General features: G+C 41.4%; 1 protein-coding gene across 3 annotated transcripts in view; it reads left to right on the top strand.

The window, feature by feature from the left end:
- The window catches only part of MID1 (midline 1), a 149,416-nt gene that overhangs the window by 118,727 nt on the left and 7,534 nt on the right, over positions 1 to 23,155 (top strand). For all 3 annotated transcript variants that reach the window (XM_005228472.5, XM_005228478.5, NM_001192822.1), the window contains 3 exons: positions 7,806 to 7,949; positions 15,977 to 16,138; positions 19,607 to 19,814. In XM_005228472.5, coding sequence (XP_005228529.1) covers positions 7,806 to 7,949; positions 15,977 to 16,138; positions 19,607 to 19,814 — 514 coding nt within the window. The remainder of the gene's footprint in view (positions 1 to 7,805; positions 7,950 to 15,976; positions 16,139 to 19,606; positions 19,815 to 23,155) is intronic.

The raw sequence follows: 23,155 nt of genomic DNA on the forward strand, positions 1-23,155 counted from the left end.
TTACTGGACATGAGTTTGGGTAAACTTCAGGAGTTGGTGATGGACAGGGAGGCCTGGCGTGCTAGGGTTCATGGGGTCGCAAAGAGTCAGACACGACTGAGCGACTGAACTGAACTGAGTTTTTACTTGTAGTTTGCTTTAATTAAAATTTAATTGCAATGTCAAGACCACATGGAGCTCATGACTACTGTACCGGACCATTCAGGTCAGCCTTTCTGGCACTGAAATGCTTTATATGATAGCATCCTATTAAATAAAAGTCTCCTTTATTCTTGTATCATGTGGGAACAGGTGTGTTTGCAACAAGAGAAAATCCAGTGAGCAATGACTGAACCCCTCAGAGAGGATTCTTATCACAGAAAACAGGATAGCAGAGGTGTGCCACTAATGGCTGGACAGCAGTTCTGTAATGACCTCAGACACCAGGCTCTCTTTTTCTGCTTTGCTATCCTCATCTTGCCACATGATTCCATTATGATTCCACCTCCAAGCATTATGCCCAAGTTACAGACAAAAAGAAAAGGATAAGAGGGGAAATGATGACCAAAAGCTTTGTCTACCAGGTTTGTCTTTATTTCACTTCAGTTCAGTTCAGTTCAGTCGCTCAGTCGTGTCTGACTCTTTGCAACCCCATGAATAGCAGCATGCCAGGCCTCCCTGTCCATCACCATCTCCCAGAGTTCACTCAAACTCGAGTCAGTGATGCCATCCAGCCATCTCATCCTCTGTCATCCCCTTTTCCTCCTACCACCAATCCTTCCCAGTATCAGAGTCTTTTCCAATGAGTCAACTCTTCACATGAGGTGGCCAAAGTACTGGACTTTCAGCTTTAGTATCATTCCTTCCAAAGAAATCCCAGGGCTGATCTCCTTCAGAATGGACTGGTTGGATCTCCTTGCAATCCAAGGGACTCTCAAGAGTCTTCTCCAACACCACAGTTCAAAAGCATCAATTCTTTGGCGCTCAGCTTTCTTCACAGTCCAACTCTCGCATCCATACGTGACCACTGGAAAAACCATAGCCTTGACTAGACGGCCCTTTGTTGGCAAAGTAATGTCTCTGCTTTTCAATATGCTATCTAGGTTGGTCATAACTTTCCTTCCAAGGAGTAAGCATCTTTTAATTTCATGGCTGCAGTCACCATCTGTAGTCATTTTGGAGCCCCCCAAAATAAACTCTGACACTGTTTCCACTGTTTCCCCATCTATTTCCCATGAAGTGATGGGACCAGATGCCATGATCTTCATTTTCTGAAAGTTGAGCTTTAAGACAACTTTTTCACTCTCCTCTTTCACTTTCATCAAGAGGCTTTTTAGTTCCTCTTCACTTTCTGCCATAAGGGTGGTGTCATCTGCATATCTGAGGTTATTGATATTTCTCCCAGCAATCTTGATTCCAGCTTGTGCTTCATCCAGCCCAGCGTTTCTCATGATGTACTCAGCATATAAGTTAAATAAGCAGGGTGACAATATACAACCTTGATGTACTCCTTTCCCTATTTGGAACCAGTCTGTTGTGCCATGTCCAGTTCTAACTGTTGCTTCCTGACCTGCATACAGGTTTCTCAAGAGGCAGATCAGGTGGTCTGGTATTCCCATCTCTTTCAGAATTTTCCACAGTTTATTGTGATCCACACAAAGGCTTTGGCATAGTCAATAAAGCAGAAATAGATGTTTTTCTGAAATTTTCTTGCTTTTTCCATGATTCAGCGGATGTTGGCCATTTGATCTCTGTTTCCTCTGCCTTTTCTAAAAGCAGCTTGAACATCTGGAAGTTCACGGTTCACGTATTGCTGAAGCCTGGCTTGGAGAATTTTGAGCATTACTTTACTAGCGTGTGAGATGAGTGCAATTGTGCGGTAGTTTGAGCATTCTTCAGCATTGCCTTTCTTTGGGATTGGAAGGAAAACGGACCTTTTCCAGTCCTGTGGCCACTGCTGAGTTTTCCAAATTTGCTGGCATGTTGAGTGCAGCACTTTCACAGCATCATCTTCCAGGATTTGAAATAGCTCCACTGGAATTCCATCACCTCCACTAGCTTTGTTCATAGTGATGCTTTCTAAGGCCCCCTTGACTTCACATTCCAGGATGTCTGGCTCTAGGTGAGTGATCACACCATCGTGATTATCTGGGTCGTGAAGATCTTTTTTGTATGGTTGTTCTGTGTATTCTTGCCACCTCTTCTTAATATCTTCTGCTTCTGTTAGGTCCATACCATTTCTGTCCTTTATCAAGCCCATCTTTGCATGAAATATTACCTTGGTATCTCTAATTTTCTTGAAGAGGTCTCTAATCTTTCCCATTCTGTTGTTTTCCTCTATTTCTTTGCATTGATCGCTGAGGAAGGCTTTCTTATCTCTTCTTGCTATTTTCTGGAACTCTGCATTCAGATGGTTGTATCTTTCCTTTTCTCCTTTGTTTTTCACTTCTCTTCTTTTCACAGCTATTTGTAAGGCCTCCCCAGACAGCCATTTTGCTGTTTTGCAATTCTTTTCCATGGGGACGGTCTTGATCCCTGTCTCCTGTACAATGTCACGTACCTCCGTCCATATTTCATCAAGCACTCTATCAGATCTAGTGCCTTAAATCTATTTCTCACTTCCACTGTATAATCATAAGGAATTTTATTTAGGTCATACCTGAATGGTCTAGTGGTTTTCCCTACTTTCTTCAATTTAAGTCTAAATTTGGCAATAAGGAGCTCATGATCTGAGCCACACTCAGCTCCCGGTCTTGTTTTTGTTAACTGTATAGAGCTTCTCCATCTTTGGCTGCAAAGAATATAATCAATCTGATTTCGGTGTTGACCATCTGGTGATGTCCATGTGTAGAGTCTTCTCTTGTGTTGTTGGAAGAGGGTGTTTGTTATGACCAGTGCATTCTCTTGGTAAAATTCTATTACTCTTTGCCCTGCTTCATTCCATATTCCAAGGCCAAATTTGCCTGTTACTCTAGGTTTTTCTTGAGTTCCTACTTTTGCATTCCTGTCCCCTATAATGAAAAAGACATCTTTTTTGGGTGTTAGTTCTAAAAGGTCTTGTAGGTCTTCATAGAACTGTTCAACTTCAGCTTCTTCAGCGTTACTGGTTGGGGCATAGACTTGGATTAGCGTGATATTGAATGGTTTGCCTTGGAAACAAACAGAGATCATTCTGTCGTTTTTGAGACTGCATCCAAGTACTGCATTTCGGACTCTTTTGTTGACCATGATGGCTACTCCATTTCTTCTAAGGGATTCCTGCCCACAGTAGTAGATACAATGGTCTGAGTTACATTCACCCATTCCAGTCCATTTTAGTTCACTGATTCCTAGAATGTTGACGTTCACTCTTGCCATCTCCTGTGTGATCATTTCCAATTTGCCTTGATTCATGGACCTAACATTCCAGGTTTCTATGCAATATTGCTCTTTACAGCATTGGACCTTGCTTCTATCACCAGTCACATCCACAACTGGGTATTGTTTTTGCTTTGGCTCCATCCCTTCATTCTTTCTGGAGTTATTTTTCCACTGATCTCCTGTAGCATATTGGACACCTACTGACCTGGGGAGCTCCCCTTTCAGTATCCTATCATTTTGCCTTTTCATACTGTTCATGGGGTTCTCAAGGCAAGAATACTGAAGTGGTTTGCCATTCCCTTCTCCAGTGGACCACATTCTGTCAGACCTCTCCACCATGACCCGCCTGTCTTGTCTTTATTTAGGAAAAGCAAAACCTTGTTCAGCAGACAGAGCAATCCAGGGTTTCCCTGGTGGTCCAGGGGTTAAGGATTGCCTGCCAGTGCAGAGGACATGGGTTCGATCCCTGCTTCTGTAGAATCCCACATGCCACATGGCAATTAAGTCCGTGTGCCTCAACTACGGAAGCCCATGAGCCCTAGCGCCCATGTTCTGCAACAAGAGAAGCTACTGCTATGAGAAGCCTGTGCTCTGCAAATAGAGAATAGCCCCTGCTCACTGCAACTAGAGAAAGCCCATGTGCAGGAATGAAGACCCAGTAGAGCCAAAATAATACGTAAATCTTTTTTAAAAAAGTAAAAAAGACCCATCCAGGAAATTTCCACTTCTGTCTTTATGGGCCAGATCCATGTTGCAAGGTCATGCCCAAGGGCAAAGACGACTGCAAAATGTTTGGCTGGGCACGTGGCCAGTTCTGCACAAAATCAGTGTCTTATTGATAAGAGTGTGTCCTCCCCCTTTCCGAATAGTTGTTTAATAGCATTTCAGGAAACGTATGCCCATTCTCATCTGTGTGTGAATGCCAAGGTACTGACTGCAGGGGAAATTGTGACCTTAGTTTGCACTGACTTGTAATGTGTACACCATATATCATCCCAATGACTGTTTATGCCAAACGAGAGACCATATGGGGTACCTGTTATTTTGCCTTCTTAGCTGTCAACCTCCAATACAAATTTGGACCATTTCTAGACATAACATCGATCCTGGCCATAACATACAATGCTTGGCTGATATTGCCAAGTCCAAATAGTTTATTAGACATTTGTAAGCAGGAAACGAAGTGTTTGTGAAGTATTAGCCCACCATTGCTTGTGTCCTATTTATGATAGAAGCAAGAAAATAATAGTTATGGGACCAATTGCGTGAATATTGAAATTGGCAACCCGCTGCTGTTCTCATTTACAGTAAATTGGATATTGACTTTTTAGGACAAAGCCATTGGCTTTATAATCAAAACAGGGTTAGCCTGCCTGACTTGGAAAACAAGACTTTTTTTTTTTTGCCCCTGACATGCCTCTAAATGGTATGTCAAGTGAATAAGCCAGAGAGGTGACATTTCCTCTCTGATTACAGCTACAGCCATGTGTCTCCCAGCTACCTGCCTATTTCCAACACTTTTCTTTATATTTAATCATATATAGCAGCACAGAAAAGAACCAAATCTTTCTACAGTAGTTGACAGAGAAATAATTCCAGGAACTATTTAGATGATGGGAGAATAAATACTTCTCCAGTGATGCATGCAGGGTGATCCCACACTAACAGGGACCACACAGACAGTAACAGGCATGTTTTATGATGCAGCTGGGCCTCCCCCGTGGAAGGTCATCTCATCATCCAAGTCACAGCACATGGCACTGCATCTTGCACGTGGATACTTTGGGAGACAGATATATCAAGTCATATTCCAGAAAGAACGCTTTAAAAGGGCTCTGTAGAGTCCTTTGATCTTAGTGAACAACTTTTTTTTCAAGTTATCTTTTTTAAAAATTGTATTTTGTTGAAGTATAATTGATTGACAATGTTGCATTAGTTTCAGGTGTACTGCAAAGTGACCCAGTTCTACGCACACGTATATCCACTCTTTTTAAAATCCTTTTCCATTATGGTTTATCACGGGATATTGAGTATATTTCCCTGTGCTCTACAGTAGGACCTTGTTGTTTATACACTCTAAAAGGAGAATGGCATTGAGACATGTATATTATCATATGTGAATCAGATCGCCAGTCCAGGTTTGATGCATGAGACAGGGTGCTCGGGGCTGGTGAACTGGGATGACCCAGAGGGATGGGATGGGGAGGGAGGTGGGAGAGGGGTTCAGGATGGGGCACACGTGTACACCCGTGGCGGATTCATGTTAAGTATGGCAAAAACCACTACAATATTGTAAAGTAATTAGCCTCCAAAGAAATTAATTAATAAATTTTTAAAATGTAGGAAAGGCTTAAAAAGATAAATAAAATAGAATTATTAAAAAAAAATAAAAGTAATAGTTTACATCTGCTAATCCCAAACTCCCACTCTGTCCCTCTCCCACCCCTTGGCAACCACAAGTCTGTTCTCTATGTCTGTGAACCTGTTTGTTTCACAGATTGTTTCATTTGTGTCATATTTTAGATTCCACATATAAATGATATCATGGTATCTTTTTGTATGGCACTTACTATGATAATCTCTTAAATCTGTGGCACATGGCATTATTTCATTCTTTTTAATGGCTGTGTAGTATTTCCTACTGCACACCTTAATGCAGTGCCTGCTGCATGTAAGCGCTCCACAGTGTTCGTGGAATTCAATAACCAATGGACTAAGCTGGGTTAACTGACTTTATGCTGCAGACATAAAAGTTAGTTGACTTCAAGAAAAAAAAAAAAGTTAGTTGACTTCATATAATAGTTGTCCTGGATGTATCTTCAGGTGGCAAAGTGAAGACTTCTAAAACAATCAAAATTTAAAATTTTGCCATTTTCATAAACTTTCCCCCCTCCTCAGGTTTCTTTAGGAGTCATCCATCCTAACCAAAGTTTCAAGCAGTAAAGAATTCTCTAAACAGTGTAAGCAAACATGGCTCATCTGTTGGGTGCAGATTATTTCTTCTTTTGCAGTTAGGTTGTGGTGTACAGAAGAATGGAAACACAGGCCTGAATCGATTCTTTAAACCAGGGCTTGGCAAACTTTGACTGTAAAGGGCCAGACAGTAAATATTTTAGGCTCTACAGGACATATGGTCACAACTATTCAACTCTGCTATTGCACAAAGGCAGCCAGAGACAATACGTAAAGGAATGAGCCTGGCCGTGTTCCAATAAAACTTTATTTACAAAAACAGGCAGTGGGCCAGATTTGGCCCATAGCCATAGTTTGCCAGCCCCTGCTCTAAAATATTATTGCCCATGCAAAGCACTCAGTGCCTAGCCTTTTTCTTGCTCACAAACTCATCTCATAAAACCAGTTATTGAAATCAATCCAGTAGAAGTCAACTGAAAAATCATCATTTGGGTAGGATTTAGACTTCTCTGCTGCAGAATGTGTTCAAGACATAAAACAGCAGCCTCGCCCAATGATAAACTTAATCAAATGCCAAGGAATCCTGGTTTTCTTGGGGAAAGAGAATGTACTTCTTAAATATGACTGATTGGTAATCATCTTCTTAATTTGAAATATCACCTATAAACTGAAAAATGAGAGGAAAATAGAACCCCATTAAACAAATTTTCATAAGGCATCAACACATCTATCAAAAGAACATTTTTGAAGAATTATTTGGCTGATTTGTTAAGGGTTAACAAACATCAGCATTTTTCCAGATGAGTGGCTGCATATAAAAGTCTGTGGCATGTTGGAGCTCAGAAGTTGGCTAAGTTTGGCTCCCATGCCAAATCTGGTCTTCACCTATTTTTGTTAATAAAGTTCTACTAGAACCTGGCCATGACTATCAGTGGACAAATGGTCTCTGGCTGCTTTCTTTACAAAGGCAGAATTGAGTAGTTGCAGCAGAGACCAGAGCAGCAGAAGATGAAATGCTTGGATAGCATCACCAGCTCAACAGACATGAATTTGGGCAAACTCCGGGAGACAGTGAGGGACAGGGAGGCCTGGCATGAGTCCATGGGGTCGCAAAGAGTCAGACACAATTTAGCAACTGAACAGCAACAGCAGAGACCATATGACCCAGAAAGCCTAAAATATTGACCATCTAGCTCTTCACTGAAAAAGTTTGCATCCTCAAAATGGGGGTGAAATGACAAAAGTTCATCTTGGTTACTTTTTGTTTAAGATGTTTTCTTCCATGAATAAGAGAGTCTTGTTTACTTACCCTTATAGACATGCTTTCATGACGCACAGAGAAAAAACACTGGCTGGCTGCAGTCACACCACCTGGGAAAAATCACAGTGATAACCAGCCAACGAAATGTTCTTTGGATTGGGATCACTGTCTCTACGATAATAGTTCTGATGGATAGATTTTAAAAGGCCTGCTATGACTATCAGGGCAACTCCTCTGAAAGGGATCCCACACGTGTCTGCTTCTCTGCTGATGACCTTCTTGTTTCCCACAGCTCCCAACCCTCCCACAATTAGAGAAGAGCTCTGCACGGCTTCCTATGACACCATAACCGTTCACTGGACCTCTGATGACGAATTCAGTGTGGTTTCCTATGAGCTCCAGTACACCATCTTCACTGGACAAGCCAATGTTGTGAGTGAGTATCACACGCCCTATTGATTTCTCTATTGGGTGACTGTTTTCGGATCGATTGCATTCCTGAATTTAAATATCAAGGGAAGAAAAAGGAGAGAGTACAGAGTATTTATTGGCTTGTCTTTCCTGACTAAGAAGATGGTAGCACTCACTTGTACAATACTAGTAAAAATAATAGGCCAAATAGCGTTGAAAATTATTGATCTCTAGCAAACCATATGGACGAATCTTACAAACATATTGTTAAAGAATCAGGAGATAAAAGTATCAATGCACTATGAGTATCTATACATGTATAAGTTAAACTATTTTGTTTAGAGATGTACACATGGTCTAAAAACCATAAAAGTTAGGATGATGGTTACCTCTGTGATGGGAGGGGAGTAGCACCATTGGGGAAAAATATATGGGAGTTTATGGGGTTAACAGCATGTTCTGGTGGAATTATATGGTTTAGTCATTATATCAAACATTTAGTATTATTTACTTTTTGAGTGTTATTTCATCATTTTTTTGTTGTTATCAACCTTGGGTCTATATCACTTTATTTTTTATTTTAATGTTTGTATTATAGTTGATTTACAATGTTGTGTTAATTTCAGGTGTACAGGAAAGTGATTCAGTTATATACGTACCCATATCTATCCTTAACAGTTTCTTGTCCCATATAGATTATTAGAGAATAATGAGTTTAGTTCCCTGTGTTACACAGTAGGTCTTTGTTGATTATCTATTATATATATAGTAGTGGAAATATGCTAATCCCAAACTCCTAATTTATCCCTCCCCTGACCTCTCCCCATGGGTAGCCACAAATTTGTTTTCAAAGTGTTTTTCTGTTTTATAAATAAGTTCATTTATGCTGGTTTTTTTAGATTCCATGAATAAGTGATACCATATGATACTTATCTCTGTCTGACGTACTTCACTTAGTACGATCATCTCCAGGTCCAGCCATGTTGCTGCAAATGGCATTATTTCATTTTTAATGGCTGAGTAATATTCCACCATATATCTTTACCACATCTTCACTGTGCATTTATCTGTCGATGGACATTCAGGTTGCCTCCATGTCTTCACTACTGTAAACAGTGCCACCATGAACATTGAGATGCATGTATCTTTTCAAATTATGGTTTTCTCCAGATATGTGCCCAGGAGTGGGGATTGCTGGATCATATGATAGATCTATATTTAGTTTCTTAAGGAACCTTTATAAAGTTCTTCATAGTGGTTGTACCAATTTTCATTCCCGCCAACATTGTAGGAGGGTTCCCTTTTCTCCACATCCTCTGCAGCATTTGTTATTTGTAGACTTTTTGATGATGGGCATTCTGACCAGTGTGAGGTGATACCTCACTGTAGTTTTGATTTGTATTACTCTAATAACGAGTGATGTTGAGCATAGTTTCATGTGTTTTTAGGCCATAGATTATTCTTTTCTAAACTGTTATGCACAGTTGTTATGATTGAAGGAGACTTGGACTTGAATCCCAGCTTTGGTTCTCACCTCACTAGCACTATCATTTGGGACAAAGTATTGAACATCTTCTGAATCTATTTCTTCATCTGTAAGAAGAGGTAATGTTTTAGCTTCACATCTTTGAAATACTAAAAGTAAAGGTCTTAGCCCTGTGTTTGCCAGTGTTCAGTTCAGTTCAGTTCAGTCACTCAGTTGTGTCCGACTCTTTGCGACTCCATGAATCGCAGCACGCCAGGCCTCCCTGTCCATCACCATCTCCCAGAGTTCACTCAAACTCATGTCCATCGAGTCAGTGATGCCATCCAGCCATCTCATCTTCTGTCGTCCCCTTTTCCTCCCACCCCCAATCCCTCCCAGCATCAGAGTCTTTTCGAATGAGTCAACTCTTCGCATCATTTGGCCAAAGTATTGGAGTTTCAGCTTCAGCATCATTCCTTCCAAAAGAACACCCAGGACCGATCTCCTTTAGAATGGACTGGTTGGATCTCCCTTGCAGTCCAAGGGACTCTCAAGAGTCTTCTCCAACACCGCAGTTCAAAAGCATCAGTTCTTTGGCGCTCAGCTTTCTTCACAGTCCAACTCTCACATCCATACATGACCACTAGAAAAACAATAGCCTTGACTAGACAGACCTTTGTTGGCAAAGTAATGTCTCTGCTTTTCAATATGCTATCTAGGTTGATCATAACTTTTCTTCCAAGGAGTAAGCATCTTTTAATTTCATGGCTGCAGTCACCATCTGCAGTGATTTTGGAGCCCAAAAAAATAAAGTCTGACACTGTTTCTACCGTTTCCCCATCTATTTCCCATGAAGTGATGGGACCAGATGCCATGACCTTCGTTTTCTGAATGTTGAGCTTTAAGCCAACTTTTTCACTCTCCTCTTTCACTTTCATCAAGAGGCTCTTTAGTTCCTCTTCACTTGCTGCCATAAGGGTGGTATCATCTGCATATCTGAGGTTATTGATATTTCTCCCGGCAATCTTGATTCCAGCTTGTGCTTCCTCCAGCCTAGCATTTCTCATGATGTACTCTGCATAGAAGTTAAATAAGCAGGGTGACAATATACAGCCTTGACGTACTCCTTTTCCTATTTGGAACCAGTCTGTTGTGCCATGTCCAGTTCTAACTGTTCCTTCCTGACCTGCATATAGGTTTCTCAAGAGGCAGGTCAGGTGGTCTGGTATTCCCATCTCTTTCAGAATTTTCCACAGTTTATTGTGATCCACACAGTCAAAGGCTTTGGCATAGTCAATAAAGCAGAAATAGATGTTTTTCTGGAACTCTCTTGCTTTTTCCATGATCCAGCAGATGTTGGCCATTTGATCTCTGGTTCTTCTGCCTTTTCTAAAACCAGCTGGAACATCAAGAAGTTCACGGTTCACGTATTGCTGAAGCCTGGCTTGGAGAATTTTGAGCATTACTTTACTAGCGTGTGAGATGAGTGCAATTGTGTGGTAGTTTGAGCATTCTTTGGCATTGCCTTTCTTTGGGATTGGAATGAAAACAGACCTTTTCCAGTCCTGTGGCCACTGCTGAGTTTTCCAAATTTGCTGGCATATTGAGTGCAGCACTTTCACAGCATCATTTTTTAAGGATTTGAAATAGCTCCACTGGAATTCCATCACCTCCACTAGCTTTGTTCGTAGTGATGCTTTCTAAGGCCCCCTTGACTTCACATTCCAGGATGTCTGGCTCTAGGTGAGTGATCACACCATCGTGAATATCTTGGTCGTGAAGATCTTTTTTGTACAGTTCTTCTGTGTATTCCTGCCACCTCTTCTTAATATCTTCTGCTTCTGTTAGGTCCATACCATTTCTGTCCTTTATCGAGCCCATCTTTTCATGAAATGTTCCCTTGGTATCTCTAATTTTCTTGAAGAGATCTCTAGTCTTTCCTATTCTGTTATTCAAGGTTACTGTTCCTACAAAAATATAGACTAGACTCACTGTCATTACATCTTTTGTCACATGGTAAAGGCCACTCATGCAATTTGCCAGGATCATCTACATCAGCAGTCCCCAACCTTTTTGGCACCAGGGACCGTTTTCGTGGAAGCCAACCTGCTCACCTCCTGCTGTGTTGCCCAGTTTCTAACAGGCCATGGACCAGTACCAGTCCATGGCCCAAGCGTTGGGGACCCCTGATCTACAAAATAGCATTTAACACAGTCTTCACATGAAAGGCCTTCACTGAATGTTGTTTGTTCATCTCTCCTGCCAGTTGAAAAGACTATCCTTTGCAGATGTTCTACTGAATGATAAGATCTAAGAGTATAAAACTCTATGGAAAATTAGGAGAAAGAATGCTCCAAAGCTGGCTGTAGCTCCATGTACCACGAGGCAGACTTTTACTGTCCTAAGTCATGCTTCTTTCACTTGTCACAATAAATTCTAGTTAATTGCCCTCAACTGACTTTAGTGAAGCAGAATTAGATACTATCTCTGGAGCTTTTTAATCTTATAAAAAGACTATCCCTAATTAAATTCATACACTCAAATGCAAAATTAATGACAATGTTAATTTTTTATTTTTCGTTTTTATGAACAGGCTTATGACTGTAGATGTTAACGAATTGCTTGTTGAGACATAGATATGTATTTAATTTTACAATGTTTCCATGTTTTTTCCAAAATGATTTTTAATGCATCATTGAAAATCTTCAATTGGAACCTTTTCCCAGCAGCCTATTTTTATTATTGGCAAAAGTCAGAGGATCCATGTCTTCAGGCTTTCATGGCAAAGTAGTTATCTGTATTTAATTTATTTTAGTCATTTTGAAAATATTCATGAGGTTTTTAGTCATATACCATTTGTATTCAGAAGAAGGAAGAGAGCATTCACTTCTTTCCAATCTGGTTGAAGAGACAAAGGGTGTTAGAAGCTGGTATGCAGTCTCTAAAGGGTGTCCATTGTTGCATAATGTTTTATACATAATGTTTTACTGTAAGATGACAGACAGTTGCTCTACAAGGCTCTGAAATCCCAAACATAACTAGGATCTTGTAATGAGCACCATCATGTAGGGAGCTGCTTCTGACCCATTGTGAATGAGAGAAAAAAAAGTACAAAATCACCTAACTAGACTGTTGCCATATGAACTAATTATCTTCCAAGTTCCACTGTTGTTTACTACTTCAGGCTGAATTGGAGAAGGTGAGTGTTGGCATCCCATCAAAGATGATTGCAAATGCCTTTAGAGAGAAGTACACGTTTTAGTTGGGATAGTTATGCGGGTGTTTCATAAAGTGATGAATAAAACCTGGTCATCAGTCCCGACACAGCGGGGCATCGAGGCAGAGAAGTCTGGTGCTTGGCGCCGTATGCAAGAAGTTAAGTGGTGCTGGCACTTGACCAACACCAGCAATGCAAGAATGGTGCGCTTGAGGCAGCCCACTTACTCCAGGCCCCACCAGAGAACGGTCGACATCGCTTTCTTGGCATTTATAATCAACTTCTCAATTATGACCTTGGCGATGGAGGTAAGCCTAAATTTTAAGAGTTAGCATTCATGAAAGCAGACTGTCCCAGGGTAAAGTTATCCAATCACATTTTACTACTCTATAAACATTTTGTTCTTTTAATATTCACAGAAAAAATTAGTGACCTCTTCAAAATAATCAGGATGGTCAGGGTCCCTTTTTAGTTTGGAAAGGGTTTCTGAAGCATTCAATCTTTTTGTTTTAGGTTAAGACTTCGGACTGTAAGCCAAGTTGCAGTTTGCCGCAATTTCAGACATCTGCTTTACAATGTTGCTGAAAGCATTCCCCCACCACATGAAACCCCGGCATCGGGGTTATACAGTGATGTAAAGTTTATTGAAACATTTTTACATTTGCTTTCTTTGACCACAATAGTCATTTTGCTGTGACATATGCAATTAAACAGGAAAAGTGTAAATGCACTGACAATGATAGGATTCTCATTTGATTCTAGTGAATGCTGTTAATTGTTCGCTTGCATGCCAGACTGCTATTGACAAAGGTCCAGGAATATGAGTGGGTTATCCTAGAACAGAAAAGCTCATTCTTTCATTTTTTAATTTTTATTGAAGTATAGTTGATCTGCAGTTTGTGTTAGTTTCAGGTGAACAGCACAGTGATTCAGCTCTACATATTTTTTTCAGATTCTTTTCCCTTACACGTTATTGTAAACTATTGAGTAGAGTTCCCTGTGCTCTATAATACGTCCTTGTTGATTACCTATTTTATATGTAGTAGTGTGTGTGTATGTCTGAGTTAATCCCAACTTCCTGATTTGTTCCTCACCATTCCCCTTTGATAACTTTAAGTTTGTTTTCTGTCTGTTGTTTTATTAGTATTGTAGTAGTATTATTAAGTATCTAAAGTGAGTTATTGGCTTTTTAGGACCCAGAGCTCAGAATCCAAAGGTGAGTTAAAGGCTTCTTAGGGCCCAGAGTTCAGAATTCAAAATGACCCTTCTTTGGTTGGATCAACATCTGCTGTTTGGTTGTGACACTTGCCTGAAGTGTTGAGATAGTTACCTCTATGTTCAGGGAAAATGAAAAAGAATCAAGAGAGATATGTAAGTGGGAGAGTCCCATGTTATTAAGCTATGTGTGGATGTGTACCTGGGCCTTATACAGGTGAGAAGTGGTATGAGAATGAGGGGGATGCTGGGGGTGAGGGGTGAATGGGGCCTTAGTTATTCTAGTACATATCCAAACACCGACACACCACCCTCATCCTCTTGTCTGAGCCTCACATTACTTCCTTGCTTTATGGCAATTCTGTGAGATCTGGAAATGAAAAGAGTGAGAAATAATTCACAAGGTTTCTCATATATGTGAACATGTATGTTTATTTATTTAAAGACTCATTGAAGTGTGGCTGAAAATACTGTGTACCCCAGATGCATATCTTAGGGTGTGAATTTTCATAATTAACATAATTTTTCATAATTTTTAAGTTCTTCGGTGAGATTCATGAACAATGCCGAACTGAAAACTTGGAGATGGTATTTAGTAGGATTCAGAGACAGCTGTTGGGGTGTGAACATCTTGAACTGCTATGCTGATACTTGTGGGTTGGTATGGATATGCATTTGTGATTTCTTTGTACATTTCATTAGAAACTCAAAGAGGTAAGATGAAGTATGGTTAAGGTGTAAGTTGCCTCAAGATCAAAAGAACTAACCCTTTGACTTGCAAATCCCCTGAAAGGGAAGGAGGGGTGGCAAGTTGAGAAGCCCCTCAGGAAGTGGAAGGGCTCGGCCTTCTGAGAATTAGTGAAGGAAATTCACCAGAGTCAGGAAACAGCCATGACAGCCCAGTCACCAGGGGGCTGGGCAAAGGTTTGATTAGAGTGGAGATTGATGGGTGGAGAGGGGAGAGACGAGAGTCGGGCCTAGTACCAAAGAGATGTTTTCAGCATCAGCCACAGCTGCACAACAAAACAGCGTCCTTTTTCCTCATGTTCTTCCCAGCATCGTAAATCCGCAAACTGCTCCTCAAACCACATCCTGCAGCATGCAGCCAGAGCACTGGCCCTGCTCTGCTCTGGAACGAGCCATACTGGGGGATGCAGCTGGTCACAGCCCCTGGTGATGCTTTTGTCAGAGCGCCACTGGGCCCTGAGTTGCCTTTGGGTGCCACATGGCTCCAGGGTTCTTGTAGGAACACATGTCCTGAATCAATTACAACCACACTAGTACTGGGCCACAGACAAGCCCCATAATCGTTTTCTTAGCTCTCCTGTCCAAAGTTGGGCTGGTGTTGGCCAGTCTCTGCTGGTCTCAGTCCTGAACTGGCTGGGCCATTGAGCTGGTCCTTGTGTCTCTGCTCCCACTGGGATGAGCAGACTATCCAGAATGTTCTCCCCATGGTAGAGGCCCAAGAGGGCCACAGACTCTCAAGGGCTTGTGATGTCTCCTCTTGCCACTGGTGTATTGTCACTGCAGCCTTGTTCTCTTGGCCAGAGCAGGTCACATAGCCAAATCCAAAGCCACGAGGTAAAAGACAACATATCCCATCTCTTTAGAAGGAGTAGCCACAGAGTCACTTAGATACAGATCCTGGGTGGGGTGGAGAAGAAGAAGCAAAAAAATAGAACCTCCTACATCTCCATTAGTGAGGCCAATGTCTCATACCTGATCTGGGTCTGTTCTTACCCTCTGTGAGTCTCAAAATTGATGGGATCCAAGACTGAACAGTCATCATGATGCAAGTCAGGGGGAGGGATGTGTGGTCACTTGCTTTCTTTCCATCCCACAGCACCTAGTAACACATGACCAGGCACGGCACTTAAGATACTACTGCTCCCATCCACGTGGAACAGAATTTGCAAAACAGTCATCTTAGTTGGTCTTTCCACTTAGAGCACATGGTGAGAATATATAGTAATAAATATAGGTTGCTGTCCTTATTGTAGGCAGATACTGAGCACTCAAGTTGATTGGTGGGCACCTAAAGAAGTCACAAAGCTTTTCATTGCTTATCCCAATAACTGAAAATTCCACAACGTTAATATACAGATTTGCCCCACGCTTGCTCCAAAGAACTCACCACAGCTGCTTGGCTTTGCAGGTCTGTGCAACTCGGCCGATAGCTGGATGATCGTGCCCAACATCAAGCAGAACCACTACACGGTCCATGGGCTGCAGAGCGGCACCAAGTACATCTTCATTGTCAAGGCCATCAACCAGGCAGGCAGCCGCAGCAGTGAGCCTGGGAAGTTGAAGACGAACAGTACGTGCCATGAACTCAGCAGAACTATCATCTCTAACCTGCTCTCCTTCCAGCTGCCCCTGGCCCCCTTCATTTCTCTTTTCTCTGTCCCAGGCATTGCTTACAACCTGAGACAGCAAGCAAAGAGCCAGCATAGAGTCAGGTCTTCCATCCAATCCTCTATTCCAAGCCTGGCACAGAGCTAGGACTCTTTGTAAATTGCCAACGGTCTTCTTTTCCATATATGTGTGTGTGCACACTCAAGTTATGTCCGACTCTTCATGACCCCATGAACTATAGCCTGCCAGGCTCCTCTGTCCATGGGATTTCCCAGGCAAGAATACTGGAGTGGCTTGCCATTTCTTCCTGCAGGGGATCTTCCCGCCCCAACAGCAGAATCTCAAATTACTAAGTCTTTCTTCAGGTAGCTTCTAGGTCTGTGATTCTCAGTCAGAAGTGATTGTGGTCCCCAGAAGAACACTAAGCCACATCTGGAGTCATCTCTGGTTGTTACAGCTGGGTGTTACTGGTGTCGAGTGGTTAGATGCCAGGGGTGATGGGAAACTCCCACTGTGTCCAGGATGGTCCCAACACCGAAGAGTGAACTGGGCTATGCGTACATGCATCTTATAACACTGTCATCTCCCGCTCTCTCTCTCTCTGCCCACATGTGTTTTATTTTATCCTCCTCTTCTTTCTCCACATCTTTTTGGTCTAGAAATATTATGCTATATAATATGGTATTTGTTTGCATAAGACCTCCCAGAAGAAAGTCGATTGGAGTATGTCAACATCACATCATGCTTTAGGGTTGCCAGCCAATCTATAGGAAATACATTTTAAGAAGAACCCTCATTTAACCCAATCTGTGATTTTAGTAGTCAAGTAACTTAATTTTACTCCACATATCTGTCCTTAAGACCCATACTCTTAAACATAAGCTAATTTCTCAAGGGTTCTGCTGGTAGAGAAGGAAATGTCTTTGGAGAATAAGGGGAAAAATGAATACATACTGGAAAAAACCTGTAACAGCGTATAGGAAACCCAAATGAACTTTTTGGCCAACCCAATACATACATTGAGGTTTATTCTGTAGAATGGATCTTTGAGGGTTCTTATTTGTACCTTTATTGGTTTTACTAAAGATAATGTATTCATTTCATATGGACAGGTAATCTTGTACTTCTAGACATGCAATCATTGATCAGATGTTGTTAAATTATGTACAAGAGGTTGGTAAACTTTTTCTGTAATGTGCCAAATAGTAACTGTTCTGGGCTGTGCAGGTCAGATGATCTTGGTCACAGGTGTTCAACTCTGGTAGAAAAGCATGGCCTGGCCACGCTTCATTAAAACTTTATTGAAAGACACAGGCAGTGGGCTCAATATGGCCTGCGGGCTGTAGTTTGCCGAACTCTTAGGTATACAGATCTTACAATGCATTGAATTCTTTAGCCAAGTAAATGATTAATTTCTTCTGTGAACTAATCTATCCTCATTAAAGCAAAAGCTTTGAACCTAGACAGAGTAGGTCATAGTTTCCTTGAGAAACATATCCATGGCACAAGTAGAATTTGTTCCCTGTTGAGGCAGGGGGTTGGACCTAACACCAGATGGCAAGACCCTGCTCTGCGTATGTGTGGGTCGGGGTGGGAGCAACCCACACATGGATCCATCCATGGAACACGATGGATCTCGCCATTATAAGGCCAGTCTTTTCAATGGCTGTGACCTGATCTTCCTCACTGGGAGAAGGGTAAGTATAACACAGCCTTCATCTTCAGTGATGGCTGTGCCTTTATGGAATTCCTTCCTAACCACCCATTAGGGTCCAGTTATTTTTAAGGCACATTCTATCATCACCTTTTTCTTTTTTTAAAATTTGATGGAAGTACAGATTTACAGTGTTGCATTAATTTCTGCTGTAAAGTGATTCAGTTGTACATGTAGATACATTCATTTTTCATATTTTCCATTATGGTTTATCACACCCTTTAAGCCAATCTATCTTCAGACTCTGTTTGTCTTAGCTGGTGTGATCATTCCTGAGGACCTTTTTTTTTTTTTTTTTTTTTACAAGCCAGGCCAAAATTTAAACTACACATAGACTTCAGTAGGTCTTACAGTCTTTGAGAATACCCCTGCCTGCTCAGCACTTGAGGATTTTCTCAGGTCCCCTTTAAGGTTTTCTTTGATATGAACAGAAATCTAAAAATGGGTCAGCAAACTACTGCCCATGGGCCAGATTCAGCTACCTGTTTTTGTGAATAAAGTTTTATTGGCACACAGCACTGCCCATCTGTTCACCTGTGTCTCTGGCTGCTGCCATGTTTCGACCACAGGGTTAAATAGCCCCAGAAGAAACCACATGGCCAGCATAGCTGAAAATAGGAAAATATCTGGCCTCTTACAGAAAAAGTATGCTGGTCCCTGATCTACAAGAAGGAATTTTAGAAGTGCCATTGTCATGTTTTTATCCAAGAGTGATACCCTTTGGCCTACCTGCATATGATGTAACACACACAACTGCTCCAGGTCTCTGCGTCAGTTTCTCAGCCAGCATCCTGTATTGCCATAGTCAGACTTAGCAGACTGTTTCTGGTGATTGTCTGAGCACTGTGCAGAAGCGGCCTTCCAATACAGCAGTGGAGTTTGAATATCATGGTATTTGCATCACATTGTAATCCGTTTCCTGCCTTTAAGTGTCTGGTACCCAATGTGGTTGAATGACAGGATGGCCCCCACACCAGTGTTGAATTTTCAAAGCAGTAACAGTTAATGAGAGGATGGATATTCAGGTGTGATTCGGCCAGAATTTTACAATGGTTCAATGTTCAAAACACAAAGACAAATAAATGAAATAGAGAGGACCTTATTATGTCTATAAAGGAACTTTTACGTCTATAAATGAACTTGGGACTCAAAAACCCAGGTAGGTAGTAACCTGCCACATTTTCCTCCTGATCTTATGGGCTGAAAAATAGCCCATTTGATCGTCATTTTAAGCTCATGAGAATACTGCTCTAATTTTGAACAATCTCAAAATAATATAAGCCATTAGAATGTTGTGAACATTAAAACCTGCAGTCTTGATGTGTTTGGTTTCTGAGGTCTATTGAGCATGAATTCATCTGAAGCCGACTGAACAGGGGAATGGTTGAAAATGAAGTCTTCGTTTTCTCCTCCCTTCCAGGATGATGTAGGCCAGCACATTAACTGTGCTGCTGGTGTGTAGCTGGGATGCCCAGCAAAGCTTGCACCACAGGCTCTGCTTGACCCTCACCCATGCTGTTGTTGAACAGTGAGGGAAGCAACCTTGCACCCACAGCTCAGAGCTGACTGACTGCGAGCTCTCGGAGGCAGGGACATGTTTGTCTGCACGATTTTACCATCCTTTTTAAAGCTTATTCTGAAAATATGTTCTTGCTTAAGTTAAAATCCACAGTTCTTTTCATCTACCTTGTTTGTGTCTTGTAACCCTGCTTCTAGGCCAACCATTTAAACTGGACCCCAAATCTGCACATCGAAAGCTAAAGGTGTCCCATGATAACTTGACAGTAGAACGTGATGAGTCATCATCCAAAAAGAGCCACACGCCTGAGCGCTTCACCAGCCAAGGCAGCTATGGCGTAGCTGGAAACGTGTTCATTGATAGTGGCCGCCATTACTGGGAAGTGGTCATAAGCGGAAGCACATGGTAGGTACTTTGACTGAAATGTATTCTCTTTCACATTCTCCTCCACCGTAGATGATCACAAGATATTGAACATAAACCCCTGTGCTGCACAGCATGACCTTATTCCCCACCTTTTATACGCAGTAGTTTGTGTCTGCCAATCCCAAACTCCTAATTTAGCCCTCCTCTCTGCCCGCTTTGGTTATCACAAGTTTGTTTTTTGTGTCTGTGAGTCTGTCTGTTTTGTAAATAAGTCCATTTGTGTCATATTTTAGATTCTACACAAAAGTGATATCATATGGTATTTGTCTGACTTACTCCGCTGAGTATGATCATCTCTGGGTCCATCCATTTTGCTGCAAGTGGCATTATTTCATTCTTTTTTATAGCTGAGTAGTATTCCATTGGGTGTATGTACCACATCTTCTTTATCCATTCAGCTGTTGATGGATATTGTCCTACAATTATTAAAAAAAAAAGCACACCTCATTCTATACTTTGTCAGACCATCAACCCAGCCCAAGGTCCATCTTGAAGAATAATATGCAAAAAAGCTTTATCAGGCAGCTGTTGTTATAGTAATGCTGCATAATAAACACCCCAAAACTCAGTAGCTTCAACCAACAATCACTTACTACTGTTCACTGACACTCACATCTCTGGGATGGCCGATCAAGGCTAATCTCAACTGGGCCTTGCTTTAAGCTGCAGGTTGGATCTAGGTCTGTTCCATGGGTTTCTTCATCCTGTCTGGACACGTGGGCTACTCAGGTCATGTCCTTCTTGAGGAATCTGAGAGTATAAACCCAACTACACAAGCGCATTTGAAACCTCTGCTTGTATCATGTCTTACTAACTTCCCATTGGCCAAAGCCGGTCACATAGCCAGGCTCAAGGCCAGTGGTACAGGGAAGTATATTCCTCCCATGGAGTTGAGAGGAGAGAGTGAATATGTACTAAGCAATCATTTAATCTACCATTTGGCCAATAAGAAAAATAACTCATTTAACTCCATCCATTTTTTATTTGCAGCAAGACTTGAGCCCCAGTCCCTGTGAAAGCTAATATGCTAATACTGCCCTGTCATGCCTTAAAGCATGGGTCAGCCGACTACAGCCAAACCTGGCCCACTGTGTGTTCTTATAAATAAACTATTCATGGGAACACAGCCAGGCCCATTCTTTTCCATATTGTCTATGGCTACCTTTGAGCCACACAGCAGAGTTGATTAGGTAAGACAAAATTCTGTGGTCCACAAGGCCAAAATATTAGCTCTCTGGCCTTTACAGAGAAAATTCACCAATTCCTACTTTAATTCCTGCTCTTCATCACTGAAGTTAATTTCTGTTGCCTTGTATGTTTTGTGACTCTAAACTGGGCCCATCAGTGCTGGGGGGGCGGGCAGTGATCCTCGGCCGAGACTCATTTCAAAGTGTCCCTTAGATCCAGCCCAGTGACTTGAGCCCACTGAGTTCTCTAAGCCCAAGGGGTGAAGGTCAGGGCAGTGGACATGGGAATTGGTGAACTCTGCCAAGTTCACCTTACAAAACTGACCTTGCCGGTTCCACAGCCACAAACCGTACCTCCTACCCTGCCCTTCTGTCTCATAGATGCCCACTTAAATAGCTCCCTTTATGACCAATTATAATTTTTACTAACCAGCCTTTATCTGGCACAACTTTATGCCAGACACTGGCATGAGCATTTTACAAATGGTAGCTCATTTATTGATCCTAACAGTCCCAGAAATGTAAGTACTAATACCTCATTTTACAGATGAGCTGACTGAGGCCCAAGGTCACACAGCTCATAGGTGCAATCAGGGTACAAGCTGTTAGCCAAAGGTCCACAAATGTCTGTAAAGTGCCAGAGAGCCAGTATTTCTGGTTTGCAGGCCAGATGATTTTCTCCCAACTGGTCACCTCTACTGTTGTGGGGGAAAAGCAGCCATAGACCACACATTCATGAATGGGTGCAAATAAAACTTTATAAAACCAAGCAGAGGGCCAGATTTGGTAAAATGCTACAGCCTCTATGGAAACCAGTATGGAATTTCCTTAAAAAAACTAATAAAAATAGAAGTACCACATGATCCAGCAATCCCACCCCTGGGCATATATCCAGAGAAAAGCATGCTTTGAAAAAATACATGTACCCCAAAGTACACAGCAGTGCTATTCACAATAGCCAAGACATGGAAGCCACCTAAATGTCCATCAACAGAATAAAGAAGATATGGTATATATACACAATGGAATATTACTCAGCTATTAAAAAAAGAGTAAAACAATGCCATTCACAGCAGTATGAATGGACCTAGAGATGATCATAGTAACAGAAGTCAGAAAGACAAATACCACGTGATAGCACTTATATGTGGAATCTAAAGTATGATACAAGTGAACTTACCTAAGAAGCAGAAACAGACTCAGGTGGAAAACAGGCTTATGGTTGCCAGGGAAGGAGGGGATGGGATGGACTGGGAGTTTGGGACTGGCAGATGCAAACTGTTACATATAGAATAAACAATAAGGTCCTATTGTATAGCATTGGGAACTGTATTCAATATCCTGTAATAATTAGTCATAAAAAGAAGAATGAAATAATGCCATTTGCAGCAACATGGATGGACCTAGAGATTATCATACTAAGTGAAATCAGACAGAGAAAGACAAATATATGATATCACTTATACGTGGAATCTAAAAAGATGATACAAGTGAACTATTTACAAAACAGAAATAGAGTCACATATATAGAAAACAAATTTATGGTTATCAGGGACAAAAGAGGGGAGGGTTAAATTGGGCAATTGGGATTAACACATACACATTATTTACTATATATAAAACAGACAACTAATAAAGACCTATGGTATAGCACAGGGAACTCTACTCAATACTCTGTAATGACCTATATGGGAAAAGAGTCTAAAAAAGAGTGGATACGTGTAGGTGCTCAGTTGCTTCAGTCATGTCCAACTCTGTGCAACGCTATGGACCAGAGCCCACCAGTCTCCTGGGTCCATGGGATTCCCCAGGCAAGAATACTGGAGTGGGTTGACATGCCCTCCTCCAGAGGATCTTCCCAAGATATGTGTATTACGTATAACTGGTTCACTTTGTTGTACACCTGAAACTAACACAACATTGTCAAATCAGCTGCTCCAAGAGATTTTTTTTAAATATATCCTGTAATAAACCATAAAGGAAAAAACACTTTAAGGCTTACTGTGGTGTACTTAATAAGTGATAGTTGAATCTTTGCTTTAAAAAAAAAAAAAAACAAACCCTAAAACTGAAAACTGCCTAACTTGCAGATGATGAGTATGGTAACAGTATTTAGTTTTGAGATAAAGATGC

Source organism: Bos taurus, chromosome X, assembly GCF_002263795.3.
Source record: "Bos taurus isolate L1 Dominette 01449 registration number 42190680 breed Hereford chromosome X, ARS-UCD2.0, whole genome shotgun sequence".
Classification (NCBI taxonomy): Eukaryota; Metazoa; Chordata; class Mammalia; order Artiodactyla; family Bovidae; genus Bos; species Bos taurus.